The 13,765-nt window shown below is 35.0% G+C and overlaps 4 protein-coding genes across 8 annotated transcripts; 3 read left to right on the forward strand and 1 right to left on the reverse strand.

Moving 5' to 3' along the window:
* Nucleotides 1–2: 2 nt before the first annotated feature.
* Nucleotides 3–5,649, reverse strand: LOC107222936 (protein misato). Of its 2 annotated transcripts, XM_015662482.2 has the most exons (6): nt 5,410–5,649; nt 4,531–5,137; nt 4,223–4,303; nt 1,675–2,124; nt 511–1,315; nt 3–399 (listed from the first exon to the last, which is right to left on the reverse strand). In XM_015662482.2, exons 2-6 carry the CDS (start codon nt 4,606–4,608, stop codon nt 191–193), a joined length of 1,623 nt encoding a protein of 540 aa, XP_015517968.2. In that variant the 5' UTR covers nt 4,609–5,137; nt 5,410–5,649; the 3' UTR covers nt 3–190. The 2 variants fall into 2 exon arrangements, with proteins under 2 accessions (XP_015517968.2, XP_015517969.2); XM_015662483.2 differs by lacking the exons at nt 4,531–5,137; nt 5,410–5,649 and adding an exon at nt 3,845–3,934 and having other exon boundaries at nt 1,675–2,135; nt 4,223–4,241.
* A 983-nt stretch (nt 5,650–6,632) lies between these two features.
* LOC107222901 (protein IMPACT-A) lies at nt 6,633–11,198 on the forward strand. 3 transcript variants are annotated; one of them, XM_015662437.2, is made up of 6 exons: nt 6,633–6,748; nt 7,181–7,413; nt 8,131–8,391; nt 8,779–8,782; nt 8,882–8,938; nt 9,392–11,198. In XM_015662437.2, exons 1-6 carry the CDS (start codon nt 6,728–6,730, stop codon nt 9,542–9,544), a joined length of 729 nt encoding a protein of 242 aa, XP_015517923.2. In that variant the 5' UTR covers nt 6,633–6,727; the 3' UTR covers nt 9,545–11,198. The 3 variants fall into 3 exon arrangements, with proteins under 3 accessions (XP_015517923.2, XP_015517922.2, XP_015517924.2); XM_015662436.2 differs by having other exon boundaries at nt 8,779–8,938; XM_015662438.2 differs by lacking the exon at nt 9,392–11,198 and adding an exon at nt 9,036–9,384 and having other exon boundaries at nt 8,779–8,938.
* LOC107222896 (galactokinase-like) lies at nt 10,301–12,275 on the forward strand. Its single transcript, XM_015662431.2, has 4 exons — nt 10,301–10,375; nt 10,913–11,134; nt 11,246–11,444; nt 11,704–12,275. Exons 1-4 carry the CDS (start codon nt 10,301–10,303, stop codon nt 12,273–12,275), a joined length of 1,068 nt encoding a protein of 355 aa, XP_015517917.2.
* Nucleotides 12,276–12,279: 4 nt separating this feature from the next.
* LOC124295312 (galactokinase-like) lies at nt 12,280–13,754 on the forward strand. Of its 2 annotated transcripts, none has more exons than XR_006905212.1 (2): nt 12,280–13,208; nt 13,361–13,754. XR_006905212.1 is itself a non-coding variant. In XM_046744890.1 (2 exons), exons 1-2 carry the CDS (start codon nt 13,062–13,064, stop codon nt 13,635–13,637), a joined length of 432 nt encoding a protein of 143 aa, XP_046600846.1. In that variant the 5' UTR covers nt 12,280–13,061; the 3' UTR covers nt 13,638–13,754. The 2 variants fall into 2 exon arrangements, 1 of the variants encoding a protein (XP_046600846.1); XM_046744890.1 differs by having other exon boundaries at nt 13,353–13,754.
* The last annotated feature ends 11 nt before the right edge of the window (nt 13,755–13,765 follow it).

Genomic DNA, 13,765 nt, shown 5'->3' on the forward strand with positions numbered 1-13,765 from the left:
TATAAAACGTACTTTTTTATTGTCGGTAAGCGTCTAGCAACGAGTAAAAAAAGTAATGTAAGTTGAAAATATAATTATTTAATAAATACGAACGACGGTTTATTGAACATTTAGGTGGAATTAATGACCTCGAAATTTCAATTTTTTGGTAACTTCGAACCAGTTGATTAATAAAAATAGAGAGTACAACTCATTCGTAATGATCTTCGTAGGCTTCTTTGTAAGTGAGCAGTTGGTCAAGACATTCGATAAGTTCATCTTGTTCAAGTCCCGAATCTTTGAAACCCCGAAGTTTGCTTATACTTTTTATGCGACTCGCTTGAGAGTGAAGGGAATCGAACATATGTGAAAGACTGGGTCCGCTGTGCAGCCCAGCCAATACCGGAACGGATTTAACTTCTGCAAAGAAATAGAATTTTTATTTATTTGACATTATATTTTTTTCTTTTCTTAATATCAAAATGCAAAATAGAAATTAATCAAAATTGCAAAAAAAACTGAATCACTTGCCTTCTCCAACTGGCCAAGGTGAGAAGTCCCCATTCTGATGAATATTGTTGTTAAAAATATTAGGATACGGTTCTTTGATGGTCAAAGGTGCTTTGAGATTGGTCAAATGAGTAGCAGTAGCGTGACATGAACAAGCTAGATAAAGTGTCATCATTTCGTGTACGCTTGAACAACTGTAAGCAGCTTTCCTCTGCTGCAGTTTTGCTTCATGTGGCGGTCTCTTTAGCCTTTCATGGTGTATCCCTCTGAGTACGAGACTCTGCATACTCTTATCCATTGATATGTCACAACTAGGAGTTAAACTAGTCCACAGAGGACCTTCATGATCATCTAAAACGTCGATTAGATCTTGACCAGCAGTCATGGGAAATGGCAGACTTAAACTGGTAGCTGCTGCTCTTCTACCAAGTTTGTTCAGATCCGCACACAGGTCTGACAGTGCTGAAGTAGAGAATTCTTTCTGCCGGTATCTCAGACTGATTGTATCTAATGCAGTTGCAAGTAGCGAGCTGGTGTGATAATCCAATTCTGAATTGTACGTTAGATGATTAAATTGACGACAAGCACCCGCCTGAGGCCAACCATTTTGTCCAACACAAAGTGGGCTGAATAAAGAGCAATGTTCTCCTATACTTTGGTAGCACAAAGCTGTGTTCAATACTTTGAACAAGTCATTAAGCGACTTATTAAAATTCTTTCCATCGATAACAGGAAATGCTAATATACTTTTCCCATATTCATCCTGTAAGTGCTGGATGCAGGATGAACCAAGGCCAGAGAAACCGTTTGTAGAATCTAGAATAACCTGTACGAAATAAAAGATCGAATGAATCATGCAATAAATAGAGATTCTAATTCCATATCACAATTACGTATAGTATCAATTATGTAGCTATCAGAAAACAAAGTTGAAATATCGAACAAGTTAGATGTTTAATTGTCACGGTAGTATCAAAATCGGAAAAAAACAAATTAACAATTGATTGAAAACGTTTAATACGATAACAGAACCTGTGAATACGTCAGGATTATTTGCTACAGGTTCGTATCAAGTCATTATCTTCAAGGTTTTACTTTCTCCTAGTTTTATACTTTTCCCTCTGATTTTCATAGAAATGAACTTTTGTTACAGTATGTACTGGCTAATATTTTGGAAATAATTACCTGAAAGCCCTGCATGAAATCGCATTCTTCGGCATAGGCTCTTATTTTGTTTGAAAATTCCTCTTGGAACTGTTCAGTCTTCCACAGATGATGACCATAGTGAAACACGTTGAAAGGCTGATCCAAGGACTGGTGTTCGTACTCGCGAACAATGTTCACAGTCCTTGGATGGAAACGTGGGACCAGATAATCAGCCCACACTGTAACATCATCTTCGAAGTTAACGACTGCATCTTCTCCATCTGCAGGCCCTTTCTCCAAATTCTGAATGAATGGGGCTTTATTCACTACTGGCTCAGTTGTAACTTGAATATTTTCGGAATCCCACAAGTCACTGTGCAGAGGTAAAGATTTTTCTACTGCTTTGTATAAATTTCCTTGTTCAGTCAAATGACCGACACTACCTTTTAGATCAACTAGCAGAAGCCTCGGTGTAAACGTCGTCTCTTTCTGTAACAAAACTACACACGATTGTAATTATTCATTAAACAATAGAATGGAAAACTTGATGAAGTAGAATTGTGAATATTCGCATAATTGAATTGTTAAACTGTTAAGATTGGTTGAATCGAAAGTTAGGAAAAGAGAAAAAAAACCATTCAAAAAGTCTCCAGCAGTTTCATTTGTGCCTATGAAATAAAAATGATTCCGAACAACTTCGAATCACACAACTACAAGGGAAGATATGAACAGTGAAGAAAAGTTTTTAAAATTACAAAATACAAAATGTTTAAACTCTGGTGTTTTTCATCCATTTCTAGTGCTTTTGGGCTTATTTTATTTTGTTGACCATACCTATGGGGATCTGCAGAGACTGCCTAAGAAGATTACACCAGAAGTTGTTTCCGAAATGGATAAAAATAAATTTGTATAGTTGTGAATACGGTATAACCAATGTTCATCAACAATTACCTCTTTGCATCAAAATTATACTATAATAATAAGATTTATTGAGTGGTTTTCAGATAATTTGTGCGGACCTTGTCAGCGAGCAAAGTGAGCCTCAACCATTGGAATCGTATAAAAAGTGGTAGATTTAAAGAATTTTGATTGTTCTAATTATAAAACCTTTCTTCAGATTGTTGATATCTAGCTTGTACAGCACAATCGGATCTTCGCGAAAAAAGAAAATTGCATTTATTTCTGGCAACATAAATTTTTTCTTCTTTTCGTAAGAACTGATTGCAGCAATTTGTAAAAAACATGTTGCAAATTATAATACCGTTTTCTTTTCTGTTCCAGATGAGTCGTGTATCCGAAATCGTGTTCACTGCTAAGTAGTGCACCGCAAAAATTGCTCCAACTTATTTTTGATGATTATACAATTTTTAGAGCTAAATGGATGTTTTAAAATGATAATAAAGTTGATGAATTCACGATTCGAATAAATAAATAATCAAGTCTCCATTTTTATTTATCGGTTCAAAAAAATATTTCAAAACGTGTTCTTATTTTGTTCTCATGAGTGGCACACCGTATTAAGACGTCTTTACGGAATCATTAGAATATCACTGACTTTTACTATTATTAATACATTATTGATGTGGAAATGCTACAGTCAACACAATTCTGCATGCAATACCAAAAAAATGTTTAAAAACGTTTCTATTTCATGAAAGAATAATGCCAGGTAATTTGTTCCAGTAATAAGTAGTAATTCAATTACACGAATTTCTTGGCATTGTTGTTGTATAAAACAAACTTATTTTGAAAATTTACACAGTATTGCATGTACATAATAGTGCAATGGGTATGATAATATTGAAAACAAGTGACATTTAACATGGTCGGTAAAAACTGACATTCTCTTAACATTACAAATTTTAACCTCAGGACTTTAAAGTGGGAAAATTAATGTATGTATGTACTTTAATCAACCCATATATGCTCTTTGATTATGTTGATTTGCACACAAGTGTAATTACATTTGTAAATTGTATTTAACTTGAAAAAAGTCTGTGATATCATTCGAGAATTGTAATTTGTAATTAAAAAAGATTTCGATACTAAGTATAATTTATACAGTTATTGTTATACAGCTAATTATCGGAATGACGATTTGGTTTATCCGGTCACAATTTGGAATAACGTGTTTTCCCATCACATATTCAGATTGCATGTTATTTTTCTGACACATCAAAATAATAAAAAAATAGCACTTTTTACTTACTACGTAACATAAAAACAAAAATTGCAGCTATCGCCAAGCTTTGAATTAAGTAATGATTGCCATACCAAGATCGTCACAAGGCAAGTTATCCTGTAATTGTTACCAAAAAAACGTATTACAAGCTACGACAGTTGGCAGGAATTCTGTTTAACCAATTCAGTAACTAGTTAGTTTACCTGTTGAGGTTTTAAACTGTTTATCGGGCAGTTTTTAAGCACCGTTTGTCAAGAACCAATTCAACTCTTTTGCAAAAAATTTTAGGCACAAAATATCCTCAAGTCAATAACTTTTTTTTCCAAATTAATTGTAAAAGTTAGTTAGATATGAATCGTATGAGACAAACAAATATCAATACATTGCAGTAATTCAATGACTTACCCTTGGCGTTTCACCTTCTCTATATAAAACATCATGATTTATTTCCGAAGGTTGTTTGGGCTCGTAGGAAAAAGACGATTCCTGTGGAAAGAATAAAAAAAAAAAACGGTTGATCATTACAGTTTTAAATGACGATAAAACATTTTTCTCAATAGTGTTTTTGTTATTGAATATTGTTCAAGGCATAGGTGAATAAAAATCAATCGTGTAGTTGGTACATTGCTAGTTTTGTTAGATGAAAACAAAATTCAAAAGTATCATAAAATCAAAAAATTGTTAAAAAAAACAGTAAGATATTAAAAACTAACCTGAATGTTCCACCAATGGGTTCCAATGAAATTCGAGTAATGTCCGAATTGGAGAGTCAATACTTCTCTAGTCGGCATATCTGCTATGGTGTGTTACACCTTACTAAATCTAAAGTGTAATAATAATCCAACGTTGTGATTCGAAATTGTATGCTTTTCATGAAGAGCACTTGCAAAATGCCGGTACTGACAAATCAGATACGACCAATTTTCGTACAAGGTCGGACCTTCGGCCAATTGACGTTACGCGCTGATCTCTACTGAGATCAGTGACGTCACGCAAGTCAGTAAACCTACAGCGTAGGCGCATGCATTCGTACAAATACAACATAACCTCAATTCCACGTTACTAAATGCATATACGATCACGCATCGGGTTGACTCGCATCATTACACGATTTCAATAAAATGGTCAAATGTTAGGTCGAGAGCTGTAAGAATCATGGTGGGACCTGCAGAGGTAAAAGCACGGTCTTACATACAGGTCGTGCGCACTGGCTCGAACAGGGAGCACTCGTTCCGTGCATGCGTCGCCCGGCATCGCGGCAAATCTTCCGAGTGAAACACGCCGTAAAACGTATAAAGGCAGACTGGATCATAATTTCTCCTAAATCAGAAATAATGTGACGTTACTTAACCGACTGCGCGACTGTCAGTTTTTTCAAGCAAGTGATAAAGAAGCCAATTGAACAAACGCAACGGTAATTTTTTGTCTGTAAATAAATGTCACAAATGTTAGGCACGAGCATACAAGGGCAAAAAAAATTGACAATTCTACTGAAAAGATAAGAATTAATAAGTAGCAAGTCAAGTTGTCCCAATCTCCTGAAATATACCTAGCAGTTAACCTCTAAAAACTGAAAAAATGTGTATCCATACTTCGATATCGGACATGCTGTGGATTACTTCTATGAAATTTAAAATTTTGGGAATCTCCTCTATCTTTCGGCTCCAGCAAGTCATCATCACTGCTAGACGAAGATGAAATTAGATCTAATAAAAGAGTTGCTGTCACAGCATCTACTTAGACTCTTTCACGATCGGCAGCCATAATTGCACTGCTTTGACACCGACTCCCGATTTCAGGACAATATTTTACGCACTCAGTGCTAAATTCACACACCCGAGCTACCAGTGGAACATGCTGGAAATACAAATCTACCGCTAGTGCGCTCTCAGTTCACACTCAAGTGCAACCAGTGGAAAACGCTATTATCGAAGCACCGATCGTTTCGCCTAGTGACCACGAGTGTCGCTGCGATAGAGGGATGCAGGCCTTCCGTCTCTCTCACACAGCCTGCATCGTGGCCTGCATCCCTCTATCGCAGCGACGCTCGTGGTCACTAGGCGAAACGATTGGTGCTTCAATAAGAGGACACCCTCACCACTGAAATTTTGACCGAGTTTCCAGACCCGTATGTAAGACCGTGGGTAAAAGTATTCGCATTTTCACTATGCGTGGACTAAAAAATTTAGTCAACGTTTCATGTGTGACATTTAGGCCGTGTTAAAAAATTGACTGACAGTGGGAGCTTTCCAGCACGGAGACACAGTGTGACACTGTGTTACACGGTCGAACATTGTGCCTTGGTGCTTGTTGGAACGCTTTGAGGTTCTTAATTTAGTCACTAGAGTCCGCTCATGCATTATACGAAAAATCTAGAAACACTGAGCGCTCCAGGAAAAAAAAACGTTTGTGAAACGCGTGTAGATTATCATTGCATTTAATAAATAAATATAAACAATACCATGCGTCGAAAATAAAATCTCTAACTAAAAAATTGGCAGCAATGAATCCGACACAGTGTCCAACGATGCTCCGCAGCTGTGTCCGACTGTGTCGTTGTGTGTCGTTGTTGGAAAGCACCATGTTCGACACAGTGTCGCTCTGTGTCGCTCTGTGTCGCTCTGTGTCGTTACTGGAAAGCTCCCAATACTGTTAGCAATCTTTCATCTCTTTTGCGCTTCCAAGTTCGTGAATAGCTCTGACTCTGTCCTAGGGAATTTTCACTACTGTCAATCAATTTACGAACACGGCCTTGAAATCTTTTCAATAATTTTGAATTGACCGCTTTTTGTGACGTTACTGGTTGAACTTTTCTATTGGTTCGTCGAAAAAGCTGCGTTGTAGCCATGCTCTAGTGCACCTGACTCCTTTTTGTAACCTTGTCAACCTGCTGTCACGATAAATGCAGAAATGGACGATTTATCTCTACAAGTGTGTACACAAAATTGGTTCGATGATAATACTGATTAATTCTAAATAGCGGAGACCCGTTTTATACCTATGATGCTATGACTGAACTGATCCATAAATCCTAATCACAAAATTAGATACCGAATTCAAATCATTCCAAAGCCAATTTTTTGTATCGGTTAAGCCCGCTGACGTTTTTTATATATCTACAATTTGAATGTTCGAAAGTAAATAAGAAAAATTTGCTTTCATTGTGCCGTAATGAGCCCCCCAAACATTTGTATACATTATTGATTACATAAATATTAATATAACAAGCATTATCATCATAACGAATAACTTCACATACTTCTAGCTATGTTTAAGAGGAACTATCCAACAAACTTCAAAATACCTAAATTATTATGTGTTTAATATTTTAATTCTCTCATGTAAAATAAATTTTTATCACAGGTTGATGAAATTGAGGCACTCGTCGCCATATACGACAAAGAATGGCAGACTACTGACGAAGAGAACAGAGCATACTGTATCAACATTAGAAATGGAGACAGTGTGGTGAGGCTCTATATAAAGTTGCCTAGTAATTACCCATCCTCCGTTTCACCAACTTACGAAATCTCTGCTCCACACCTCAGTGAGTCTCAAAAGAATCACATTCATCGCCTCTTGGACGAGGTATGCTTGTAGGTTTCTGCATATTCATATAAATATATGGGAAAATGCTTGTACCGGACATCCAGCAGTCTTGGAAATTTTAAAAGTCCCGGAATTCTGCTTGAATTTATAAATTCTTTAAACAGTCCTAGCCATACTATGGCACTCTATGTGTCCTGAAAGTTTTTATACTTACAATCTTTTTTCAATGACTTGTTCTTTTCGAATTTATTTTTTTTCCTCTATTCTTTGAATTCTCATTAAGCGTTGCCCATTGAGAATTTGCTTATTTTGACTATTATCAAGACCTAAGCATGACTGATGTAAAAATTTCACAGTCAGTGCAATTTTACATGCAACGCCAATGACTAATATCTAAAACATGGTTTTATTTTACACAACAATAATACCAAAGAACCTGTACTTTGTATACCTGTATACCTGTAATTGAATGTTTGTTTTAGATATTTTTGTTTCATTTTGCAAGTAGAATTGCGCTTTGATATTTTTATATCAGTGTATGAATCGTCATAATAAGTAAAATTTTATTTGATGTTTAAATTCTGATTATAGAATCCTCTTAGAATCTCTAAGAATTCAGCGAGATATGTTGTTTGCAATAGGACCTGTAAAGGTGAAATCATATCAAACATAAAAATGTGTGAAATCATGAATTCCAAAAATTTAGGGCTTCACCCAAATCATGTCATAATTTGACTTATTTGTAATTTAATTCTATGTTCCAGAACAAATCTCGGGCAAAATGTAATATTTCAACTGGTTGAAAAAGTTCGAGAAGTTTTGCAGTTTAATTTCGAAGGCTCAGCTTGGTCGGAGCTTGAAAGCTGGCCAGAATCTGAAGAAATCAACATAGTTGAACCACAAAAAATGAGACCGAATAATGCGGAATATGAATGTCCAGATATTCTACACGGAGGTGTTATTATGGACAGAAAAAGTTCTTTTCAAGGACATGCAGCAATTGTTCACTCAGTAAAACAAGTCGAGTATGTTACTATAGATTATTAGCTGCACTTTTTACAAATTATGCATGTTCCTTGTAATTGCTTGAAGTTAAAAGTATGGTAAAGTAATATGTACGAAAATTGTAAACTTTCTGTTGTGTGAAAGTGAAATCAATTCCATTACATTAATGCACGTTCATTTCGAGTGAAAGCAGATTATGTTATAAAAAGCAAACTGTCAAAACAAAGATTGAACACAGTTTTCTCCCAATATCATTTGTTTAATATATGTTACATTTGAATTTAATAACGTCGAGTCACTTATTTATTTTCTTGCTAAGATACGATAGTCCTAAACGAACCAAAAATGTCAGTCTAATAAGCATAGTTCTGTTACTACTTCTCAAGTATTGTTTTCCTCGTTTATAGACAGGTAATACACAAACTACTTGAAGCTAAGAAAATACAACAAGCGACGCATAACGTGTATGCCTACAGAATTTATCGACAGGATGTAAATTGTTTTCTTCAGGACTGTGAGGATGACGGGGAAACACAAGCCGGAAGTAGACTACTGCATTTGCTACAGGTAATATAAGCTTGTTTTAAAAATTTATTCAATATTTAATAGTCGATGGTCCGCTTAGCATTACCATTAATGTATTTTCGACGAATTCTGTTAACAGTATCCAGTGACAAAGACATTCCAATCAAGTATTTCATGAATCTGCCAATCTTCTGCTCAGTTTCGTTAGGAGAAACTGAAGTTTCCACTTGCACAAATCTAACAGTGAAAAGCTTAAAATTTGTATTGCTTATACTTGGCGTTCCTGTAATCCTGGCAATATTAAAAACTTAGCAAATGTTGTGCACTCAATGCCAATATCTGTAAAATTAAGTATATTAAAGTTGTTCTGTAACATTTTGTCTCTTGAGCTTCAAACACTTCAGTTTGATGTCTTGAAATTTTCGTAAAATTTTTCAAAAACTCCAGGATCAGTAATTTTGATCTCATTTATTTATCTGAAAAACAAATTTATAGGTCATGGGTGTAAAAGATGTGGTCGTTATCGTGTCACGGTGGTACGGTGGCATACAACTTGGACCAGATCGCTTTCGCCACATCAATAATGCTGCCAGGCAAGTTCTTGCGACTGGCAATTTAATACCAGACAAAGCTAGAAAGAAAGCGTAGCAGGCATATGTTTTTTCATTGAGTATTACATCCATGTTGTACATGTTATAAGAAGAATACTTACAGTCAACGATGTTGATATTATTTCCCGCAAATATGTAAATAGATATCCATACTCATAATATATGTCTTGAACTTACACAGCATTCCTATATTTTTTTATTGATTAATCGTCCTGCTCATATTCAACGACAATTTTAACCATGTTTCAACAACTTGTGAAGTAATGGTGATCAATGAAACTGTCATTTTGAACTATCTTTGTGGACATTTTTCTTGAGAATCAAGCAATGGATGACAGAACATTTGAAAATTATAAGGCTGAATTATAGTAGCCTGTGATACCCTGACTACTACATGATTGCTTGAATTAAAAAAAAAATTGATAACTTATGTGATGTTTTAAAGGTTTAATTATTTATATTGGTACGCAACCTTTTAGGGAAAAAACCCTGTTGCACATCGTGGATTGTACAGTATGGTTTGAAACGTTGACGAAAAAGTACATCAAAGATGGTCACTTTTTAATAAATCCTTGTGAAACTGTAGTGACAATCCATATGAAATTCCTTTATTCCATTTTACCTATCATAGACAAGCCTTTAAGGTTCAATCTTGGGTTTAATTCTTCCGTCAATGGCATACGAACACTGAAAGTGATTTTCCCTATTCGAATCTAACATGTTTTTTATTCTTATTCTATTCGTCACTTTAGTTACTCAATTCCAATCCTTTTTCAATACAGGTTACCCAATTATGTGCAACAATTTAGAAGAAAAATCTAATTACTGCGGTCCTTATACGTTGAACGATGTTACATCGATCAAACAAGTACATGTTTATCTAACAATATTGAATTTCATCTTCCTAGTCTTTACTGAGTGTCTAACACTCAAAAAAAACCTGGAAATAGAAAATGCACATAGGGAATTTGAAATACCTAGAAAATTCCGAAAATTTTGTGTGATTTCTAAAATTTCAATACATTTTCTTTGACTGATATAGTGAATTACTATCTCTTGTTTTATGAATAATATGCAATCGATATGTTTCTTCCAATGGAAGCATTCTTTCATCTCGCAGCTACCGCAGATCTGCTTTTCTAACTGAAGTCTAGTTTTCTATGATACAGATTTTGTTTTAATTGAACAGTAGATGAGATATTTCACTTGGTGCAATAGCATTCGGTCATCAGAGAATTTCATACTTCGTGTAACCAATTTCATTCTTATGCCCAAAACCTTAATTATAATTTTTGAAATTTGATCGAAGATATCCACCAATTTATTATGTAAATTTAAAATACTTTAAATTTATTTAGATTAAAACCTGTTTAATTAGCTATAATCTGTGATGAAATAATTTTAGTTTGCCCAGGACTACGCAAATGAAATTAGCTTGTATATGGATGATTTTGTTTATACAAAAGAGGTTCATCAGAGCCCATCGTTAAAAATGTTAGTCTCATTCGCTGAGAAAGAGTTTCACAGAGAATTCTCCAAGCCGCCAACATACGCCGTTTATGCACCGGGCTGTGTTAATTTATGTGGCGAAAGCGAAGATTTTAACGATGGAAAAATTCTATCTATGGTACGAAATGCTGTATTTGTAAAGTAACTTTCATATAAAATTATCTTATTTTACACAATCAGAATTTGAATTGTTAAATAATTTATTCAAAATATACCATTTCAAAAACAGGCCACTCAGCTTGTAACTGTGATAGTCGGGACTCGAAGGGCTACGAGTAGGGTGTGCAAAATAAAGACATTGTTAAGAGAAAAAGGTGAAGAAAATTATGCCAAATTTTCTATAAACACAAGCGGTCTTGATACAAGTAGTCAAGTTACATGGGTGAATTACGTAAAAGCTGTTATACGCAATTTCAGAGTTTCCAAAGGTTCGAAAATATCAGAAGTTCATCAATTGATACATTCTTATCTCACATTCTGAATCTTCGATCTGGTTTCAAACACAATCATGAAAAAAAGTCAAATTCATTTTTACAAGTTATTATTTCTCTTTCTTTATGTGCGCTGTTTGGAAGCACAAGCAACGATGACAATTTGAACAAATTTGCATAATAATTCTTTATTAATAATTTTTGGACTGCTGCTATTCATAAAAAGTCACATGCGCATGATTAACAACTTTTTCAGAATATATTCCTGGATTTAAAGCACTGATAGTATCCAGCATACCAATAAAACGTGGGCTAGGGAGCAGTTCAGCCTTAATAGTTGCTATGTACACGTTGCTAGAAGCGATTACCAAAGTGTACACGACGAACACATTAGAGAAATCAATCGCATGCCAACAGGCAGAAAAAATCGCTATGTCGGTTTCTTGCGGTATTTGGAAAACTTTGCTCCCTATTGTCGGTATCGAAGGAAAAATAATGGAATTTGACTCAAGATTGCTTGAAATCCAAGAGCACGTTTGGAGCCCATTGGATATCGATCTGATTTTCATAAATTCCACTGAGGATGTTATCGACACCTTGGTATATCAGAAGTATTTGAATCAGTGTAGAGAAGTTGCCTTTGCACTAAATCTAATAAGCCTGAGGGATGCCACTATCCCTAAGCTTGCAACAGTCGGACAACTATTCTCATCTTCATCGCTAAAAGCGGCATGCCACGTTATTAATGAAACTGATAGAGTGACCACAGCAGGGCAACTAATCGACCATTGCCATTGGAAAAAACTAGGTTTCGTAATCAGCTTATGAGAAACATTTAAATGCTTTTTTTTTATAAGCTACCTATCGAGACAATTTGGATTTAAAAATACAAAAAAGATTTCCTAAACCCGGCTTGATTGCAGACCTACTATATGCTAGATCCATATCTTGAGTAAGTTTTCCTAGCGAGAAAGATACATCTACCGGTAGTTCAAGTATGGTATTTTTATGGAATTTTTGTTTAGCTCTTTTTTACGTTTGAGATACGTGGACTTCGATATTTGGAGAATTATACGTCAGTCTCCAAATCGACCAGGGCACCCCCTTCAATATTTATAATCTTACAGAGAAGCATTACTAAAAATTAGTATATGTTTGTGAAATTCTGTGAAAAACTATTCATCGAGTTTCATTTCAATTTTTCTAAGAAGTTGATTTATTATTTTTTGTAGATGGTTGTAATTTTTCATATTTCATTGTTCAATGTTTTGAACTACCAAAACTGTGTAAAGAAGAACAACGATTTCCTCCGAAAAACAACGATTATTTAGGATTTTTTATTTGTGCGCGTTTTCATAGAATATTGCAAAATTATTTTCATCAGGAAGATCTCAATCTAAGTTAGGCAATATCTTCACGAGCACTAATCATCTGAGAATTTACCACAAGTAACGTGAAGAGAACTCCTACAGAGAAATCCTGCATGCAGACAAATGGACCAGATTTTAGACACGGAATGTTTATAGAAAATGTTAATGTTTCCAGAGAATCTCACCTCAATCTTCACTGTGGTACTTATAGTGATTAATTTTTGTATGGTTCTTAGGAAATGTAATGTGGGAGAGTCACTGTTCGATGAGGGATAACTTTGGATCATCTTGTTCTCAAATTGAACGCATAATGAGTATGATACAAAATATTCCCGGCGTTTACGGAGCCAGAATTGTCGGTAGAGATTTTGGCACCATTGTTCTTGCCTTGGTGAGTCTTGTCCAAAAACACCTACAATTGAAGAAAGGGACAGTATTGCCATTCCACTCCTCATAAGAATAATAACAATGATAGGAATGATAATAATAATTCTGTACTTTACAATCCAATATCGGATTATCATTGCCCTCTAAGGTACACAGGCACGCTGTAAGAACGATGGTGAATGCTTTGCGCAGTGGTGACCAATGTCAAGAGTATCAAGTTGTAAAACCGTCGTCCGGTTCCGGAATTTTATACGCAGACACAAACGAACAGCTTTTGCCAATTGTAAGCAACAAGAAGCGACTCAGAAAATCTCATAGAAACAATTTATTTGTAGGGGATTATAATGATTATCACCAACAGTATGATACTATTTACGGTGTCAGAGATGAGAAAACTTTTACACCTGTGAAAGAAATTTACACAAAATATTAATATCAAATGTGGTTGAAACAAAATTTTCGTCGCATGATATTTTTGTGCCAAAATTACCTGTTCCAACAAATACAGATATCATAACAGGTAAAAATAGAACACGACGTAATCTGTATACATGTTAGTTT

Source organism: Neodiprion lecontei, chromosome 7, assembly GCF_021901455.1.
Source record: "Neodiprion lecontei isolate iyNeoLeco1 chromosome 7, iyNeoLeco1.1, whole genome shotgun sequence".
NCBI classification, from domain to species: Eukaryota; Metazoa; Arthropoda; class Insecta; order Hymenoptera; family Diprionidae; genus Neodiprion; species Neodiprion lecontei.